Source organism: Tuber melanosporum, assembly GCF_000151645.1.
Source record: "Tuber melanosporum whole genome shotgun sequence assembly, scaffold_47, strain Mel28".
Lineage (NCBI taxonomy): Eukaryota > Fungi > Ascomycota > Pezizomycetes > Pezizales > Tuberaceae > Tuber > Tuber melanosporum.
Window position 1 is genome coordinate 400,478 of NW_003299092.1, and position 20,024 is coordinate 420,501.

The 20,024-nt window shown below is 47.3% G+C and overlaps 4 protein-coding genes; all 4 read left to right on the forward strand.

The window, feature by feature from the left end:
- On the forward strand, positions 1 to 2,874 carry GSTUM_00008455001 (uncharacterized protein; the record flags this gene model as incomplete). XM_002840054.2 has 3 exons in its annotated part: positions 1 to 823; positions 941 to 2,579; positions 2,656 to 2,874. The coding sequence occupies exons 2-3, from the start codon at positions 1,404 to 1,406 to the stop codon at positions 2,872 to 2,874; spliced, it is 1,395 nt and encodes a 464-aa protein (XP_002840100.1). The 5' UTR covers positions 1 to 823; positions 941 to 1,403.
- Positions 2,875 to 2,924: 50 nt separating this feature from the next.
- GSTUM_00008456001 (uncharacterized protein) lies at positions 2,925 to 4,452 on the forward strand (the record flags this gene model as incomplete). XM_002840055.2 has 2 exons in its annotated part: positions 2,925 to 3,369; positions 3,425 to 4,452. The coding sequence occupies 2 exons, from the start codon at positions 2,925 to 2,927 to the stop codon at positions 3,688 to 3,690; spliced, it is 711 nt and encodes a 236-aa protein (XP_002840101.1). The 3' UTR covers positions 3,691 to 4,452.
- A 2,937-nt stretch (positions 4,453 to 7,389) lies between these two features.
- GSTUM_00008457001 (uncharacterized protein) lies at positions 7,390 to 7,721 on the forward strand (the record flags this gene model as incomplete). XM_002840056.2 has 1 exon in its annotated part: positions 7,390 to 7,721. The coding sequence occupies one exon, from the start codon at positions 7,390 to 7,392 to the stop codon at positions 7,714 to 7,716; it is 327 nt and encodes a 108-aa protein (XP_002840102.1). The 3' UTR covers positions 7,717 to 7,721.
- A 4,369-nt stretch (positions 7,722 to 12,090) lies between these two features.
- Positions 12,091 to 16,655, forward strand: GSTUM_00008458001 (uncharacterized protein; the record flags this gene model as incomplete). XM_002840057.2 has 9 exons in its annotated part: positions 12,091 to 12,102; positions 12,141 to 12,344; positions 12,398 to 12,582; positions 12,725 to 13,068; positions 13,135 to 14,924; positions 14,986 to 15,474; positions 15,538 to 15,613; positions 15,683 to 16,152; positions 16,206 to 16,655. 9 exons carry the CDS (start codon positions 12,091 to 12,093, stop codon positions 16,263 to 16,265), a joined length of 3,630 nt encoding a protein of 1,209 aa, XP_002840103.1. The 3' UTR covers positions 16,266 to 16,655.
- Between the last annotated feature and the right edge of the window lie 3,369 nt (positions 16,656 to 20,024).

A 20,024-nucleotide genomic window follows, 5' to 3' on the forward strand; every position in this document is an offset into this window, starting at 1 on the left:
ACTCGTTGTCTTTCCTCATAGTCGCTCGCTTGCTCCGACACGGTGGAGTGTAGATGGTGAACGGAAAAACCGTGGGAAAATACCTACACTCATTCACCTCGACTCCTTGAGCACCACCAGACCGGGAAGTGTACTTCTGCCCCAGCCACCTCCACTTCGCCTTTGCATATTCGTCGAGCACCGGTAGCCCGAAGTGTTTGCAGTACCCTCCGTCAAATCCACAAAATCTGTCCCCCCACCTCCGACTCGTACGGGACCTCCTGGCCTCCGAGGTGTCAGAAAAGTTTCTCTTGTTCGGGGCTTGCTTGTGGAGAAGCATCGTTGCTTTTCTGATTTTCGGGAGGAAGAAGGAAGGGCTTGCCCAGTGCCAGGGAGCAACAGGCCAAGGATCTTAATTAGTGATTGGAGAGAGGTTCCGTATTTATTGTAGGGTCTGAGAGAAAGAATACCTGTGCCGCCACACAGCAGGCTTGCATATACGGGGCGGAAGGGGGTTCAAGAACCTGAAGGAAAAAAATAAACAAGAAAAAAAAACCTTGACGCATTTCAGCCTCAATTTCACTCTCGCTGGCTTCTACCGTGGGTTATTACGCTGCATTACACTTCAATCCCCCCAATTGCTATTATACCCAGACACCACTGCCTCTTGTGCCTCTTGAACCTGCACAATTTGGGCCGGTCATTGCGTCCTCTAGTCGGAACCCAAGGGGTCGAAGCTTGGGGCTCTCGTTCTAAAGAACACAACACTTTCCTTCGCCCTCCAGCAATTCATAATACTCTCGCTTTCCCGCATTTCAGCAAGAATATCAGTGGAAATTCTAGCGTGAGCTGCTCCTCTAAAATCATCCTTCACACCCCCTCCCCAGAAGCGGTAGCCGTCTGTGGGCACAAGGGAAAAGAGCTGTTGTTTTTCGGATTAAAAGCTGACCGGTTCCTCAAGCCGTTGAATTTCTAGCACTTTTTGCTGTCGAGACTGGCTTGCGTTTAGGGAGAAGCAAACCCCCGAGCAATTATTTCCGCCGGCATACGTCCCGCATTGGGTTGTAGTTTTCTCGATATCACTGGTTACCCAAACTTTCAGTGTTTTGGTGATACTGCGGTTTCGAACTCAACCCCCGAGTGGTCGAAACACCGAAGTACTGAACGCTCAGGCTTGGGGTTTTGGTCCTTGGAAAGAATTCGGAGAATAGGTATCATACACAATTCAGTTCCATTCATTAATTTTTTATTATTTCTTTGAGAAAGACCTGGAACGAGTCCTAATATTTGAGCAGCAAACATAGAATTCTTGGATCGTTAAATTGTCTCAAACAAAGGTCTGCGGATATAAGTAGCTTTGCCGCAATAACCGGTGGCGGGGAGACAAACGAGCATCTGCGAAACTAGTACGAACAGGAACCGCAATGACCACTGTAGCGCTAAATAACGCTTCCTATGATTCTGCCAGCGAGATGGTCGCTGCATCACCAGGCAGGGACAGCTACGGCCCACGAACGCCAACGTCCCCGGTATCTCCACGAAATTCTATTTCGGTGCGCCGTAGGAGTCTTCCGCCCTCCTCCCCCGTTCATCAAAGACAGAAAAGTCTCCAGTTGAATGGCATCAATGAACATGGCACTACGCAACCGAACCCCTACCCCTCGCCTGAGCATGCTCAGCACGACTGGCCCATGCAAGGGACCCCTCAACAGTACCAACAGAGATTCCCGGCCTTCCATGGACGTGTACAATCTGTACAGTCCTTAGAGTCTCGCGACCTCACAACTCCATCACCCGACCTCGTTCTTGACGCAAGAGAGGAAGAAGACCCGCCTGTGCAAGCACCTCTTTCCTCTCCTACCTTTACACACCACATCACGCATCAAGCCGGCCCAATACCTCAGCCCCAAATGGCAATAATATCCTCCGGAGAAAGCCACCGTTCGTCAAAGAGCTTGTCTAATTTTGGACATGAGGGTCCAGGGCGCGAATCTCCTACCAGCCGGGCCTCTTCAGGCGAAGAGGCCGGAATGTATCCACAACTCCAATACCACCACAACCAATTCTCCGAGAACGGAGCTTACCGGGAAAATAACGGAAGCGGGGCGCTCGGTGCTAGTGGAACAGGCCCGTATCCCAGGAGGAATTCGTCGTCATCACCAGCATCTTCCGATGGCCAACAACCCAGCGGAAGACATTTGGCTGCGCCGGGACCAAATTATCGGAGGAATCTTTCTAGGCCTTCTTCCACGTATTCGGCTTTGTCTGCTGACGGTCGCGGAAGGTCTCCCGGATCGTCACACCAGCGAGCTGTTAGTACACATTCCTACGACAGTCGGAGGTCCTCCTATACCGACTTGACACAGCCTGTACACATGCAAGCCCCACCACCCCCTATTGCTTCGTTCGACAATTCTCACCTGAGGGACAAAGTTGGTGCGAACGCCTCACTTCTCACAAACAAGCAGACCTTGGAGATGTACAGGGCAAATGCGAAGAAGTCACAAGATCCCTACTTGCAATACGAGTTGGCTGTATTTATGATACAAGCAGCTCAGAGTACTGGTGATGGGAGTGAGCCGGGGACACCATCTCCAAGGGTGTCTGGAAGTAAGAGTGACTTGAATAATCCATATGAGGCGAGTTCCAGTGCCTCCAAGAATGAGACCCTCCGAGAAGCTCGCCAGATCCTGGAACGGTTGTCCGGAAAACTCCCGCAAGCTCAATATTACCTTGCTGATGCTTACGCCTCTGGTCTTTTCAACAAAGGTAAAGAAGAAAACGAGAAGGCTTTCCCGTTATTTGTTGCGGCCTCGAAACACGGCCACGCAGAGGCTGGGTATAGGGCGGCTTTGTGCTATGAATTTGGTTGGGGTTGTCGGAAGGATCCCTTAAAGGCTGTTCAATTCTATCGTCAGTCGGCTAGCAAGAACCACCCTGGTGCCATGACTCGGCTAGGGATGGCCTGCCTGCGGTCGGATCTAGGTCTCCAAGGCCGCTACAGGGAGGGTGTCAAATGGTTGAAGCGGGCGACTGATGTAGCGGATGCTCAGTACCCGAATGCTCCCTACGAGCTAGGGTGTATGCATGAAACCGGATGTGGGGATGATGTCTTCCAAGATGAGAGTTACGCCGCGCAACTCTTTACTCAAGCTGCGGAGTTGGGGCACGCAGATGCCTACTATCGTATGGGCGATGCGTATGAGCACGGCAAACTGAACTGCCCGCGCGATGCAGCATTGAGTGTTCATTTTTACACAGGCGCTGCGCAGCGAGGTCATTCTATGGCTATGATGGCTCTCTGCGCTTGGTACCTTGTTGGCGCTGAGCCAGTGTTGGAAAAGAATGAGGACGAGGCCTATCAATGGGCTTTGAAGGCTTCTGAATATGGTTTGTTATCCTTGAGGTGTCGGTTGTGATTGTGGGTTAATGATTTCTTGCACAGGTCTTCCAAAAGCGGAGTACGCTGTCGGATATTTTACCGAGATGGGTATTGGGTGCCGGAGGGACCCATTGGAGGCTAACGTCTGGTATGTCAAGGCTGCGGGCCACGGTGACGAGCGTGCAATTGCCCGGTTAAAGGTCATCCAGGAAGCCGCTTCAGGCGGCTCACCCACGAAGAAGGACAGGAAGAAGAAGGAGAAGACCGGCAATAGGGCTGTTCTCGAAAAGAGCCGAGACGGTGAGGATAAGGACTGTATAATTATGTGAGGCAAGGCCTGAGGTTTCAACGGCTTTAGTTCACATTTGTATCTTTATTTCTCACTCTCCACTCCCCCTTTCCCTCTCTTGTTTAGTCTCACTCAACTTCTATCTAGTCCTGAAGATATCCTTTCTTCTATTTTCATACCCTTCTAATTGCTTTCTTGTTGGCTGATTTGCACATATTGCCTTTTGGTTTCCTCAATTTGCTTATGGGTGTTTTCTTTTCTTCACTTTTATATTTTCCATTTCCATTTGCTATCTGTTTTCACTGTTTCTATATCCATTTCCGATTCTTTCCTATGTGGCATCGTGGCATACATTCCTTGGACCCAGGAGCCGGACAAACTAAAAATACATTTGCTTTCCTTTAGCATCGGCAGCACTCTTCCATTTTCGCAACTCCATTTCTTTCCTATTATCACGCCATATAAGCATCGTAAGGTGCGCCATATAATCCTCCTTTCCTTTTTTTATTTTTCTTTTATTTTTCTTCAAAAAATATTTAGCGTCATCTACCCATTCCTTTACCAAAAAGTGAAATATGATTGCTTTTTTATGTTTTGCTATTTTCTTGCGCTTTACATGGGGATATTTGCACTTTGTGGGTTGGGAAGTGGGGAGAGGGGGAAGGAAGATAGGCGAAAGCCTAGGATTGGGGGGATGCCACACATATATCGGGCATTTTTTATATCTATCTAGTTTGTTGGGTGATTTATAGTTAGCTGGTAATGCGTAATAAAGGTGTCTGCTTTTGCAAAAAAGGAAAAATTAGCTATTGAACTCCATGGGTTATTATTCGCGCTAGGGCAGCTGGACTGTTCTGGGTCTTCGTCGGAGGTACAGTACAGTACTATGTACAGGTTGGGTGAATGTGTTGGTCGCTAATACTGTCTTTACTGGAATACCGGTATCTGAACTTTGTGCTAAGACGTCCAAAATTCCCTCTCTTGGGTACCGTGAGAATTCGAATAAACGGAATGTGCTACTGTACAGTACTCGTACAAATGTGCAACCTACCGGCAGTCCAGAATTTCCTTCGGGAAAAAAAAGGGCCGAAGAACAAGCCAAAAAAAGAGCTTTCCAAGACAAATAGAAAAAGAAATAAAAACACCAAACCTTACTGGGAGAGGTAACTCTAACGTCCTACCACGTGGCCCGATTATTCCAGTTCTTAGAGTACGAGTATTCTTACAGTACTGTAAAATCTCGTGAAATCTACTGTCTCCGTCAGCCCTGTAATCTCAGGATTCTGAGTCAAAAGCCCCCGGATTCAAATAAATATATTGTTTCCGGGCAGTACCTAAGCTCCTGGGAAGGATTAGCGCTTTCCCGACACAGTACTTGTGTGGTATCGTGTAAGATTCGGCGTTAATAGGTGTTGCATCTCATTAACTGGTATTCGCGATTGCGTTAACCTGTTGAACTAGACCTGTCCCGGGCACCGCGCCGTCAGAACTCGTCGAATCCACCATTGGATACCGTATCTCAACGGAAAACCACAATAGGATCGGTTTAACAAAATAATGAATACTCGCTGATGAGATCCGCCAAGCTCTGCCTCCCGAAGATGTCTCTGGTACCGTATTGTACTAGTACAAGTACTCAGTCTGGAAGACCCCGTTCATTGAGGGGGTGCTTTTGTCTCTGGTCGGGGAGACCCGAGACATTGTCTAAGATGCAAAAAAAAAATCACTTGCTGAAACTGACCGTCTTAGCCTTAGCTTACAGTAAGACAGGGGAAGTGAAGTGGAAAGGGTGCGGCAATTTATCATCGCACAAGTGCCAGCAATGGCAAGTCCAACGCGCTTTTCTTGAAGTTTAGTTATTCCAGCAAATACTGCACCTGTACGAGTCCCGCACTCGAGTATGGTTCGAGCGGTTTCAAAACCTGCACTAGGATGAGAGACAAAAATGTGTTGTTCTCATATGATACATGTCGCCGTGGAAATTTGGATGCCCAGACGGGATTTTTAGGGGTATCATAAGAAATTTTGAACAAAAGGGGGTTCCGGTGATGGGTGTTGGTCGTAATGGATTAGGCAGAGAGTTGGAGGAGGTGGTAGCTTCTTCCATTGGTGCAAAGGTAACCTCTACATTCATAGGATAGGTTTCCAGGTACATATTATTTAGTAAGAAATCGGTTTATTATTGCTTGGAACCCTTCTGTCTAAGTATGGGTCACATGAGTACGGGAAACAAACTGTGAGAGTGTGGCCAATATAACATTTTTTGACCTTTTATGCCAAAAATCCAATTCTATTGCCTCCACAGCCCCTACAGTGATCCAACCCCCACCTGAGAGCTATCCTCCTCTCCCTTCTCTTTATTGGGGGTGTTTTTTTCTTTCTTTCTTCCTCTCCGCTGGGTTTGGTTGTTGTGAAGCCTATCGAATTTAAAAAATCATGAAGTTTCCGCGTGCAGGTTTTGAACCACGTTACCGTACAAGTATTGGTACCGTAGTAGTAGTACACTATGGATTTATTGCCGGATAGCCAGGTAGAATAGCTGTTGAAAACTTGAAAAATTCGTGTCTTGCGCATTGCTGGTCCAGTGGTAGGATAATTGCCTTCCAAGCAATTGGCAGGGGTTCGATTCCCTTGCAATGCAGTTTTGGTTATTCTTTTTCTTCCCCCAGGCCCATCCACCCATCCTAGATGGGATATGACACCAGTATTGCACAGTGAGGCTCTCATATTATGATAAATAGAACCTATCCTCCACCCAAAGTCAAAGTTTGTACCCCTAAACAATTGAAGGATTATATTAAATTTTAACGAGAATGGGGAACCCTCCTCCACCCGGGAAATCCGGGCGTACTAAACTACTACCGGTATTAGCATTCGAGAGAAGCCTGAAAAAATAATTTCTCTGATATCACAATTTCGTAGTGGATCCCTCTACGAGTAGAAGCTTCCAACGGCTTTTTCTTTTTAAGATCAGCGACCGGAGTCATGTTGCGGCGGGCCACCGGTATTCGATAAAGATGCAACATTTGTTCCAACTTTGACCATGATAAGGACTTTCACTATGACGTTAGGTGGGGGCAAAAGCAATGGTGCAAGCGGTGTGGAGGGGAATTGTGTAACAACCTCCACTTCGGTTTTTTTGTTTTTAATTTGCGGAGGGCAGTCAACCACACTCTTTTGGAGCTGAGAACCAATGAATTCGGTATGATGTTTGCAAGCCACTCTGTGGCCGGCGGCTTACGCGTCCCTCCCTATCGCTTCCGTCGCTATAAGTCACTTGAGCTCTAATCTGTCACTCAAACAACCACACCTGAGGGGACCGTACTATACTCGAATACCTTTTCAAGAAGACGGCATTCCAACCTGGAAATTTTGGATCAACTTGGCCGCAAGGGCAGGTTTACTCGAGCAGATTGCCCGGAGCCATACCGGAATTCATTCTGCGCGCGGCCTTGGATTATGATGATGCGTCAGTAATAGCAGTGGGATTTCCTCGAGACGGGGGGTATATTACCACCCCTGGTTACAGTACCGCCTAGGGACGTGCTAGGGATATATCGTAGCGCTTTTGCCCGGAGGGGGGGGGGGCTTCACGACATAAACTGGGTATTTATACCGGGTCGGGATGTCATGTCCTCGGGCTTGCCAGTAGGAAGGCGTTTTTTTCATTGGACACATACCGACCATGATATCGTGCTGGCGGCGGAAATACCGGTATGGTATCCTTTTTTTCGCATGGATGGAGGCACGAGCTATTCGGAAATGTGCTAATTGGTTGCCGATCTGTGGGGATTACAGGACTCTTATCAAGGATATACCACTGGGAAGTTTCTTGTTCAAGATTGGTCGTCTGTGGCTTGCGGTTTCTTATAATAAGTCGGGTTTGGGCTGGGGGAGGGGGGGGTTGTCCAATTGCATTTCTTGTCGTTTGCTTAAAGTGTGGCGATTTGGGGTTTTTTTCGCTCTCGTTGGCTTGGTTGTCATTACTCGAGTAGGCAGCTCCCCCATGTGGCTTTTACGAAAATATGATACCGGTACTCGACGGGCACTCATGTTGCCGGATTGAACTTGCCCCTCTTTTTGTGCGTCATCGCTTGAAAGACTTGACTTCGACCTGTGGGCATGAGGATAGTTTACCGGGAAATTAGGTGTCCTTTGGAGTACCGGTATTCGAGCGCTGGAATAATTAATTGGTACTCGTCACTGGCTAGAAGTACCCGAAAACAAGGGGGGTATATCTTGTATGAGCTCTCATACGCACAGATATTTTACCGTGATATTATATTTTTTAGTCCCTGTTTTCGGGTAGTTATGAGACGTGTATACATGTCCACCATTGCGCTGTGCGGAAGGTCTGGGGTAGTGTCCGCTGGGTGGCGATTTTGTATTCGAGTATGATAGGGCATGTGGTGTGTGGGGTATAATGTGTCATAAGTGGTTGTGGTTTATATTTGGGCAGTATGGTCTATTGGGAGAGGGGGTGGGGTAAGATGAGACGGGAAGGTTAAAGTGGGGGAGGGGTGGTGTACCGGTAGTCGAGCACATAATTGGCGGGGGAATGTTGAAGTCCCTGACAGGTTGGAGCGGGGGATCGAGGTAGGTATAAGGGTAGATCATGAATTCATGGTACGAGTACCGGTACAGTACAGTACGAGTACTGTACAGAGCAGGGATCAGAGGTTCGATGGCAATGATAGTGCTTGCAAGATGGGTACCAAAACCTTGTCTAAGTAAGAGCTATAGAACTCAGTGGAGCTAGAACTAAAGAACCGGATATATCCTGATGGTGGCTAACAGCAGTTTCTGATTTTATTTTATTCCTTTTACCTTTCTCATCACTCATTCATGGGTTGAAACACATGCATTTCCAATGTTCCAAAATTACCTCTGCAAATGAGGATGACCACCCCTGCTCCGTACCATGAATTCACGATCTACCCTTGTATATAGGTACCGGTAGGCATTGTAGATATTAGCTGGGGGACGTTGAATATACGTGAGTACTAGTGGGTAAGCTAGTTTGGAGTGTTTCCCTGGGTGATTGGATTATCCGGGTGGTGTTTTTTATTTCTTCCTTTCCCGAGATAAGTTTTTGGTTGTCCTACAGGCATCCATCCATCCATCCGTCCAATTGTGGCTCTTCGGAGTTGGCTGCTGCGATATTTTCATTGCTTGGGCGTGAGTTAGTGCTGTCAGGGGTTTGCGACGGAGCAGAGATTTAGCCTAAGGGTTCGGGCCAGGAAGATGCCTACCCTTCGGCAATAGCTCTTTCAGATTCCCCATCGGTATGTACTACTATTAAATTTTTATATCAAAAGTGATAGCCTACAGGCTTGTGTTCTAGAAACCATTCATTCTGTTAGAGCGCGTTTCGCTGGCGGAGAGAGTGCCGAGGGTTCTGGATGGGAAGGCTCGGAGTGCCGCCGTTCTATATTACCGACAGCATCACGATGGGAACGATTTAGTTAGTTCCGCAATTGAAGAGGAAGGAATGTTTGTGTGTCGAGAATGAAACTGGAGATTGGCGTATCGTGGGCTTGGGTATTGCGTTATCACGTATAATTATGCTGGGATATACGCTGAATAGCATTGCACGGTATTGGGCGCGTTGCGGAAGGGGATGTATTCCCTCTCCTGTAGGTACGGTCGTGGAAGCGTGAGCTATAGATGCTGTGCCAGATCTGTTCTGTTGACTTCTGGGAGGGCTGGAAGGAGGATGGGGGAAGTGTATGATATGTCGGGGAGCTTGGCGTGGAGGGTGGGAGCGGTGAGCTTGGAAGGTTCACGTGGGCCCCGGCCCCCCGGGTATGATAGTGTGGCTGTTTGTCAAGTGGGACTATGGATGGATGGATCCTGTTTTCAGTCATAGAAATGGGGTGTGTGGCTTGAAGCTTGATACTGTAGGTGAGGTGGGGTTGTAACTTTCTTCGAGTGAGGAGTTGTGATTTCCCACCTTAATCATATGTTTGGGCTTTGCCATATTATGCACTACCCCACTTGAGCACGCACTGCAGTCCCCGACGCCCGCAATAAAGATCTTCCAGTGAGGGCAGTGGGAACTGACACCAAAGTTTTACGATACTGCAGTTAGAGGTTGGACCCTCAGAATCACCGAGAGTACCTGAGCACCATAAAAGTATGCTAGGGTGTTGTACAGTACTCGAGTAGTTGCCTCCCCTGGCAGGGGCACTTGCGCGGTATATTCCTTTTGTCTTGTTACAACTGAGGGCTGAGTTGGGGTGTCGTGTGTCACCCACTCGTAGTGGGGAAGGGGAACCCCAACCTCCTCCTACTGTATGATAGCACATTTATCTCGCGTTCGAGTTCTCGCGGTGCATCGCCACAGCAAAAATCGGGCCAAACACGTTTGGAGAAAGCTAGGAGGGCAATATCGGGAATGGTTGAATGTTTGCAAGGGATAAATGCCCGCAGCGTTTGAAAGAGTGTTTTGGCCATTTTATTGACAAAATATAGAGGGAATGTACTCTATTTTGAGCGTGGTAAGTGCGCTCGGAGCGAGTACTAGTCATCATTGGCGATGCGATGCGGTTTTGTCTTCCCGCTTGAGTAGAAAGTTTTTTTCTTTCTTCTTTTCCTTTTGTTTCGTTTTTGGAATTAAGGACATATTCTATAGTGAGAGCTGCATACATGTCTTTGTACAATAAATTAAAAACACAAAAACACATAGCATTTAGAGAAAGAAAATACTCAATAGACGATTCTCTCTTCAGGGCACTGGGAAAACAATTATTCCAGACTCGCAGATCCATTCTATACACAATAGGAACAGGTAGAGAAATGCACATGATAGTCAAATCCCGTAATGGAATAAACCGGTGATGGTGGGTAAACAATTGAAAAATATTTCTTTCGTATAATAATGGATTTATAAAGTGTTCCTTATTTATGTTCTTGAATATGGGAGGTTTATATGATAAGCGCTATGTGTGTATAGGGGTGGGGGGGGGGGGGTTCAAAGGAAGGATTAAATACTATATTATTATGGGTGTAGGTTCTGTGGGAATTATCTATTTATTTCTATGGTGTCCCCCTCTGCCACATATTATTCTGTGGGGATAGATTTAAAAAAGCTTATCATACCGTATATGGTGTCATTATTTATGGGAAGCAGTTCCAAAAAAAACCACGGCTGTATGGTGTTGTACAATGCTATGGTGCTAGAGGACCGACTCTCTAAAAAAAACACGGTGTCCGCCATACAAAAAAAAAGGGATAGATGAAGGCATAGCACTGAAAGGATTTCATGATTTCTTGTTAGCCGACTATTAGAATACCAAAGCACCATCAATTGTAGCCACAATATTATGGTGGTCCTATGATGTATGACAAATTCTGAGCCCGAAGTGGGCTAGGTGCTGTTTCTTACAATTACCATTATCACATAGTAAGTTATATGATTGTGCTTCGGCCAATTATTATCACAGCACCGCAGAAAGTAATTCTCAGTGCTCTCCAGGTGCAGTGAAGTTGGTTGACCAACTTTGGAGGCTTCAATCAGGGCTAATATTTCTAAATTTAGCTATCGTAGCAAAATGAGCGCCACGGCATACACCCGAGAGCTATCTACTTGTATCATAACCGCCTAACTTATCCCGTAGTACATTCATCCTTGAAAGTATGATACTAGCATAAGCCGAGGAGTCGACCGAAGACACGGTAACCCCAACTCAAAAAAACAGAAAAACACTTGAGGTCAATTTTAAGTATTAAATTGCCTGGTGGGGGTGCTTTAGAATTATTTTCTTACCAAGGGTTTGAGCGGTTCAAAAGGTGCACCAGTCACATAATATTCCAAATTCTATATAGCCCCCGCAACCATCCAACTAATTTTAAGAAAAAACCCCGGGTGCTATTCTTCCTTTCTCTTCTTCTTTGGATTGGTTGGGTGGTTGCAGAGCATGGAATTTGAAATATTAAGTTACAGGCACCTTTTGAACCGCTCGAACTATATTTAAATGTTACCTTAGTTTCCGGCATTTTATTTACTGCAAAAATCTCTGTAGCAATCACGAAGAAGCCAGGATAATCACAAGATATCGCTGAGATGGGGCTTCCTTACTACGGGTAATTTTTGCTTGCGTATATTGTGGCTATCGCCTCCCTACTTCTGTGAGTCGTCGTCAGCAGGAAGGGGCAGAGGAAACGCCAAGCCGGATTACTTGGGCATTTGGATGACTAAGCAGCCGTTTTAAGTTCAACCTGCTGGGCCGGGGTGAGCGACCCGAAAGACCATCAAAGTCCCCCCCTCTATCTCTTCCGCTACACCACTTGACTTCATTTCCACAACTTCGCGACGTGCTGAGGCCTTTTACCCCGGCGGCTACACATCTCTTGCTCCCCTTCGGTCGAGAACAAATCTGCTTTAAGCTGCGAGAGGCCAAGCCCCTCTACCCCCTCAATCAAAGTCCATGGTAGGTAGATGATTCTAACGGTTTTCGAACCAACTTACTAATTGACTGAGTTTAATAGGCACCTACAAAACGTGCGGGCCGAAAGGCGAAGAACAAGGATGCTCCTACATCGAGCGGCGGACAACCCAGGGTTAAGAAGGCCGTATTCGAAACAACAAAGAAAAAGGAAGTCGGCGTAACTGATCTCACGCTAATATCCAAGATATCCAATGAAGCTATCAATGAAAATCTAAAGAAGCGATTCGAGAACCGCGAGATTTATGTTTGTATTCGGTAGTCTTGGAGCCATGGAGCTGTGCTGATAGGGGCATCTAGACATATATCGGTCATGTGCTTATCTCTGTGAATCCTTTCCGGGATCTCGGAATCTACACCGACCTGGTCCTAGCGAGCTACAGAGGGAAGAATCGGCTGGAGGTTCCACCGCATGTTTTTGCTGTCGCGGAGAGCGCCTATTATAATATGAATGGGTACAAGGAGAACCAATGTATCATCATTAGGTATGTGAAGCTCTTGGGATGAGATTTTTTCCGGGAGGTGGTAGGGAGTCGGCTTAGCGCATACGATACGGGGAAAGCAAATAGAACGAGTGATGCTGAGCTAGGGGAGGAAACCTGTACGAATGCTGATCAATCTGTATAGTGGTGAATCGGGAGCTGGAAAGACCGAAGCCGCCAAACGAATAATGCAGTATATCGCCGCGGCATCATCAACATCTTCGACGACGATCCAAGAAATCAAAGATATGGTTTTAGCTACCAATCCTCTTCTCGAGTCATTTGGGTGCGCGAAAACGTTAAGAAACAATAATTCTAGTCGCCACGGAAAGTACTTGGAAATTCAATTCAATAGCCAAGGGGAACCTGTCGGTGCGAATATCACAAACTATCTTCTTGAGAAGACAAGGGTTGTTGAGCAAATTAGAGATGAGAGGAATTTCCACATCTTCTACCAGTTTACGAAGGCCGCAAGCCAAAATTATAGGGGTGAGGGCTAATTTCTGTTTGCGAAGATATGGTGGAGCTTACTGATATTGGGGTAAAAAAAAATAGAAACATTTGGACTGCAAACACCGGATACATACCTCTATACTTCCAAATCAAAGTGCCTCGATGTTCCAGGAATTGATGATGTCGCCGAGTTCCAAGATACTCTGAGTGCCATGCGGGTCATTGGGTTGTCTCAGGGGGAACAAGATCAGATATTCCGAATGTTAGCTGCGATTTTATGGCTAGGGAATATCCAATTTGTTGAAGATGAGCAAGGGAATGGGGCGATCAGTGATTCGAGTGTGACTGACTTTGTCGCATATTTACTCGAAGTTGACGGTGCTGCTGTGCACAAGGCTCTTACGCTAAGAATGATTGAGACTTCCCGTGGCGGCCGGCGGGGATCAGTGTACGAAGTTCCTCTCAACCCAACCCAGGCTACCGCTGTTCGGGATGCCCTTGGGAAGGCAATTTACCAGAACTTGTTCGAGTGGATCGTTGATCGCGTAAACATCTCCATGAAGACTCGGGGAGCTATTGCACACACAATAGGAATTCTCGATATCTACGGATTCGAAATTTTTGAGAATAATTCCTTCGAGCAGATCTGTATTAATTACGTCAACGAGAAACTGCAACAGATCTTCATTCAGCTCACTCTCCGAACCGAGCAGGAAGAGTATGCACGGGAGCAAATCACATGGACGCCGATTAAGTATTTTGACAATAGGATCGTGTGCGATTTGATTGAGGAGAAGAGACCCCCTGGGGTGTTTGCTGCTCTCAACGATGCCTGTGCAACGGCTCACGCTGATTCAGGCGCCGCTGATGGAACTTTTGTTCAAAGACTCAATATGTTAGCCTCGAACCCACACTTTGAGAATCGCCAAGGGCAATTCCTCGTTAAGCATTATGCCGGAGATGTCATGTACACAGTTGCTGGGATGACGGATAAGAACAAGGATCAATTGTTAAAGGATCTTCTGGATTTAGTGGGGCAGAGTGGGAATGCATTCTTGAGAACACTGTTTCCGAACCAAGTGGATAGAGATTCGAAGAGGCGTCCTCCGACAGCCAGCGACAAGATCAAGGCATCGGCTAATGATCTTGTCACTACCTTAATGAAGGCTCAGCCCAGCTATATCCGAACAATCAAGCCGAATCAGAACAAGAGCCCCACAGAGTATGATGTGCCTGCAGTATTACATCAAATTAAGTATCTAGGATTGCAGGAGAACGTTCGCATTCGAAGAGCAGGATTTGCGTATCGCCAGACCTTTGAAAAGTTTATTGAGCGATTTTATCTTTTATCGCCTAAAACTTCCTATGCTGGTGACTATACTTGGACTGGAGACGCACGCACGGGTACCCTTCAGATTCTGAAAGATACAAGTATCCCGAAAGAGGAATATCAGATGGGTGTCTCCAAGGCATTCATTAAGACACCTGAGACATTGTTTGCGCTGGAAACGATGAGGGATAGGTATTGGCATAACATGGCAATTAGAATCCAGCGTGCTTGGAGGAATTACTTGAGATACCGAGCGGAGTGCGCAACCAGGATTCAGAGGGCTTGGAGAAAGAAGAGAGGTGGGGAGGAATTTTTGAAGATCAGAGATCAGGGGCACAAGCTACTTGGGGGAAGGAAAGAAAGGAGGAGAATGAGTTTATTGGGTAGCCGTAGGTTTATGGGAGATTATCTGGGCGTAGCGAACGTAGGGAGTCGACTAGAGCCCATTCGTGCGCCTGCGGGAATTGGGCTAGGGGAAAAAGTTTTGTTTAGCTGCAGGTCTAAGGTCTTGGTATCCAAATTAGGGCGAAGCAGCAAGCCGAGTCCTAGAATACTAGTTATGGTGAGTTATCTGCATTGCGCCCTTGCCGCGATGAGTAAATGCTGACAGTCTGATGTGTTAGACCAACAAAGCAATATATATCGTGATTCAAGCTATGGCCAACGGTCAAGTCGCGATATCTTCCGAGAGGACCATGCCGCTCGGGTCCATCAAGTTTGTTAGCATGTCTAGCCTCCGAGATGATTGGTTTTCTCTTGGAGTTGGTTCTCCTCAGCAACCGGATACGCTCGTTTCCTGCGTCTTCAAAACAGAGCTCGTAACACATCTACGGGCGGCTATGCCTGGTGGGCTCGATTTGAGGATTGGGCCAGTCATTGAATACGCCAAAAAACCTGGAAAGATGGCGGCTGTTAAGGTCGTTAAAGACCTTGCTATCCCAAGAGACGATCTTTACAAGAGCTCCACTATTCATGTGGGGCCCGGGGAGCCACCAAACAGTATTTCAAGACCGACCCCTAAAGGGAAACCTGTTGCTGCCAGGCCAGTAACTTCCGGCAAACTTCTGAAGCCCGGCGGGCCGAGGGGTGGGCCAGCAAGAAATAAAAATCCAGTAATGGCTGAAAGGCCGGTCCCGCAACCTGTCCCGCAGCCTGTTCCACGCCCGACACCTCAGCCAAGCATGACTCCAGCTCCAAACGCAAACGCCAGTGCATTACTCCCTGTCCCTCCAAAATCAGTTGTGCCGGAGGGTCGGGCAGTCCCTCAAAATCTTATTGCGGCTTTGAATACTCATTCCCGCAATTCTTCCACTGGTTCAGCGAGCCGTATTCCCCCGCCGGCACCGCCTGCGCCTCCAGCTGCGCCTCCCCGCGTTGCTGACCCTACCTGTCGGGCTCTGTACGACTTCGCGGGCCAAACTGAAAACGAGCTCTCACTTTCGAAAGATGAAGTAGTTATAATTATTCGTAAGGAGGCGAATGGGTGGTGGCTTACTAAGAAAATGAATTCTACTGAACAAGGTTGGGCACCGTCGGCATACCTTGAAGAAGAGGCTGCTCCTCCCCCTACCCCACCGCCACCACCTGTTGCCCCTGCTCGACCGGCAAATGGGGCGGCTAGACCAGCAGGTAGGAAACCGGCACCACCAGCCCCTCCGGCAAAGAGGCCAACTGTTGGGAGAAAGCCTGCAACGGTGGAGAACAGAAGCAGTGTCGCGGGTAGTACTAGTAGTAGTAGTAGTGGGGCCGGAAGCTCTACGACAAGCTTTGCACCTGGTTTAGCACAGGCCGTAAGTTTACCCAACAATTTCTGTCGCGCAAATACTAACATATGGTTCGTTAGTTACTAGATAGACAGCAAGCCATGAGAGGAGGGAGGAAGGATGAGTCTGACGATTGGTAGATTTTCTTGAATAAACTATTTTTCGCGTTCCTCTCTTGCTTTGAAGTTTTGTAGTGAGCAGTTGCACCAAATTTCACAACACCCCGGTTATTTTTTTCTTGGTTCCATTTTCATTTCCCATTTTCCTTTTCTCCGCCACAATAAATAGAAGAGAGTCGGCTTTTGTTATACGGGTAGTGTAGACTTGGGGTCGTGTTTTTATACTATACTTTTTTTCTTCGTTCTTGACCCCATCCACCCAGTTCTTCATCGGCTCGGTGCCGAGAGGGAGGGGGGAGGGGGGCATTTTCTGTGTTTCTATTGCCGATAATTATGTATTTCGTTCAGAGCTATGGTTTGAGAGAGGAGAAACTGTTCTGGAACGTTGGTTGTCAGTGTGCTTCGTTACTATATCGGTGAGTGATTCGAGCAATGCAGCGGCCCGTTAAAACTTAATAGGTGTGACCGATGTTATATCTTATATCCCACTTACAATGGGTCCAAATCTAGCCTTATGAATTCTTGGGTTTTGGTGGATTTGGGTTTGGGTTTTGCTATCACTCTGAATTAAGATTACACGATGTTACCAACCTCGGATGAACTAATGACATATGGCTATTACCTACCGCGTGCTATCTATACACAGGTCACAAATAACGTGTAGCTCAGGTCCGTCATGACACTTGGCAGTCTCGGCGAGGCATTCGTAAAACTCGGCGGCCCTGGGGTTGGTTTTGAGTTTCGGGGTCTTATCAAAGGCTTGATCTTAGACCGGGGTAGTATATACTCGGCTGAGAAGCGGGAGGGCAAAGAATTGTGGCCAGCCTGAGTGCCAGGTTTGGTGATACACCTACGATTGGGGTTTACAAGTATATCTCGACTTGATACCACGGTACCCCAACCAACACTGTAATGGCTGTTGTTGGGTCTTGTCGCTATATGGTTTGGCAAAAGTAATAAATTCCTCCGCGAGGGTTTGTCTATTTTGGGAACTGTAATAGACTGTATTTTCTCTCTCTGGGGGTAAATAATGAGTGGCGCAGCGGCATAATGGGCGGAATAGTTTGCGATTTGGGAGCTGGGTTGTAGTAGTAGGGAAGATAGGAAAGGTATGATATGGTCTTGGACTCCGTTCTCTTGCCCTCAAACCAAACCAACGGTAAAGAAAGTAGTATGATATGTACTCACAAGGTACGGCAAAGTCCCCCTGATCCCTCTATGGATCTCCTCACACATCTATTGGCCTTCACGCATGTCTCCCTTCCTTCGCACACTCCCGTAGTAATAAAGGAAGATCATATCTAGAAGTCCTCTTTGCGAGCCACGATACCTCCTGAGAAATACACCACACTCCTAAACAACCCACAACGCTCTAATTGATTCTGCGATCAGCTACAACGCACTAGCTTCCTTCCCCAACTCTAACATTCCCCAAATGAGAATCGTTTCTCTATGCTTCCGCTCTCATCCTTGGCGTGTTTGTGAGCTCGGTATTTTGTATTTCCAGATCTCTAAGTGCTTCGATATGTCAGGCCCGCTGCTATTTACACTTTGCGGTGGTCAGTATTCCAACCCCCACCAATCTAACCCCGCCTCTCCAAATATCTTGTCACCCTCTTCCCCGAATATACTTATTCTGCCCCACTACCCTCCAGGCTCTGCCGGCGAGTTAGGCCCAGGTGATATCACACTTTTGGCCAATGGTAATAACCATCCACCGCAAGAGCAAGGCCTCGGCCAGCTCCGAAAAAAACCCCAACTGCAAGGACATAAATTCGTCCATCCCGCGGGGGTCCAACAGCCACGCGACAGTGCAACATGCTATGGGCCAATAACTTCCCGCTGGTTATCCCTTAGGTGCGGCAGCAAGGTGGCCCATTTAGCTCATCGGGGAGGTGTGAGGATCGCCCGGATGCAGCGGGGGTAGTTCGGGTAGGCTTCTTGGGACTACTCATGGAGCGCACTTGGCTCGGCGGTTTTTGGGAGTGCTCTAGTGAGGGTTATGAGCAGTCGTATTTCTGCCGCAGGTCGTAGCGGTCGTGCGCAGTGGTTAGAGTGCGAAGCGCGGGAGTGATGGATTTTCGACCGCTGAGTTAGGGTCGATATACGCCTTATAGCGCTAATGGAGGCGCTGGGCGTGGAGGTGGGGGTGGATCTACTCTGGCCTCCGGCATTGTCATTGGTGCTGGGCTTGCTTGGAGAAGCCCTGAGGGTATTTGGGATGGACGCTACAACATTTGCAGGGTGGTTTTCGCTTGCTTACAAGTAGTTGGGATGCCGGCATTGCTAATTCTGGGAAAGGTCTCTTCAGAGATATGGATTTAATACCTTCTTACTCAACATTTAGGAATGGAATATATGGTTCCCTACATCCCCTATGTTTCCGTCGGACATATCGTGAAAAGAAGTGAAGTATCGTTTCGCAGTATACGGAGCCACATTCCCTCCCCTAAGGAATTAACAGTAAAAAAATATCTCTCCGATCTGAGCATGAGCTCTCCAGAATAGCCACGATATGCCACCACCTAGTGATGGGCTAGATCATGATCGAGTAGATCTAGGGATTCTGCTTGAGTATGATCTGATCGAGGGGACCTCATGATCGAATGATCGATCAAATTGGTAGACCCTAATTGAGCGTGCCCACTGACCGAGTATAGTCGATTATGCTCGAGTCTAGCCAGCCACGGTCAACTTTTCTTCACCATCATGGTATGCTAATAGCACACGGAAAACCCTAACGCTCAACCAATTTAAAACTCAAGTTGGTTTCGGCAATCATCACAACCATCAATATTCTGTACTCCTTTATACAGAAGAACCAACTAGGTACCTGATGACCCCCCGCTACCTGTGTGAGTATGAATGGACTCGGTTCGGGTCACTTCTGTATTGCAGGGTCAGCTGTTTGTCTTTAGTTAACCGACAGTATCCTTATGGTCGCACTCTGGAGGCAATAGCCTTCAACGACGTGTTCGGAAGTGGGCAGGAAGTGCAGATGTTGTGGGATATTCTGAAGCGTATGGGTACAAACTATGACGCCTGGCATGTCGTAGGAGACTATGAGAGTGAGGACATTTTATGCAAGAGAAGTGGGAGGTAAAGCATGTTAAAGAATCAATAGTAGAGTGTATTATCGAGGCTATGTTATTGAGTGTGCGGTATAGAGTGTTTATATAAATAGGTGATATCACATGATTACCAAGATGGATATATGATAGGTATCATGTCAATGGACATCCAAGCAGGCCCTCAGAATCCTAGCTTTCAGATACTTTTTACCATGGACGTGTAAGCTAAATGAGAGTTTAGGGTTTTGTGCTTACATAAGTACTGATTCTTGGTTTGACAGTTCGGGTATGATACGTTTTCTATTTGCTCTTTGGATCCTGTCTTCCTTGCGTCTCCATCCCCTGTTAGAATGACACCGCTATCCAGCCATGACAAACAACCAAACATGGCACTAGTGGACCACTCTACAATGTGCAATACTTTCGTCTATACTTCCGACAATTGTGATGCCCTAATTGGAGGTCTCAGGGCCTCACCCGTATCACTAATGCCAATTTCCGTTACATGTTGGAGATTATCAGTGTATTTAGGGACATGAGCGGGTTACACGATGATAAGGGAAAGCTTGTTGGAAGAGATGAAGAACAGTGTCAACCAGGTGATTGATATATTGCCACTAATGGTAGGTCCCTTCTATAATTCTATCATGCGCAGCTACTCACTCCAAACAGGTTCCATCACCCTCACCAAGGGAGTCCGACTATTACA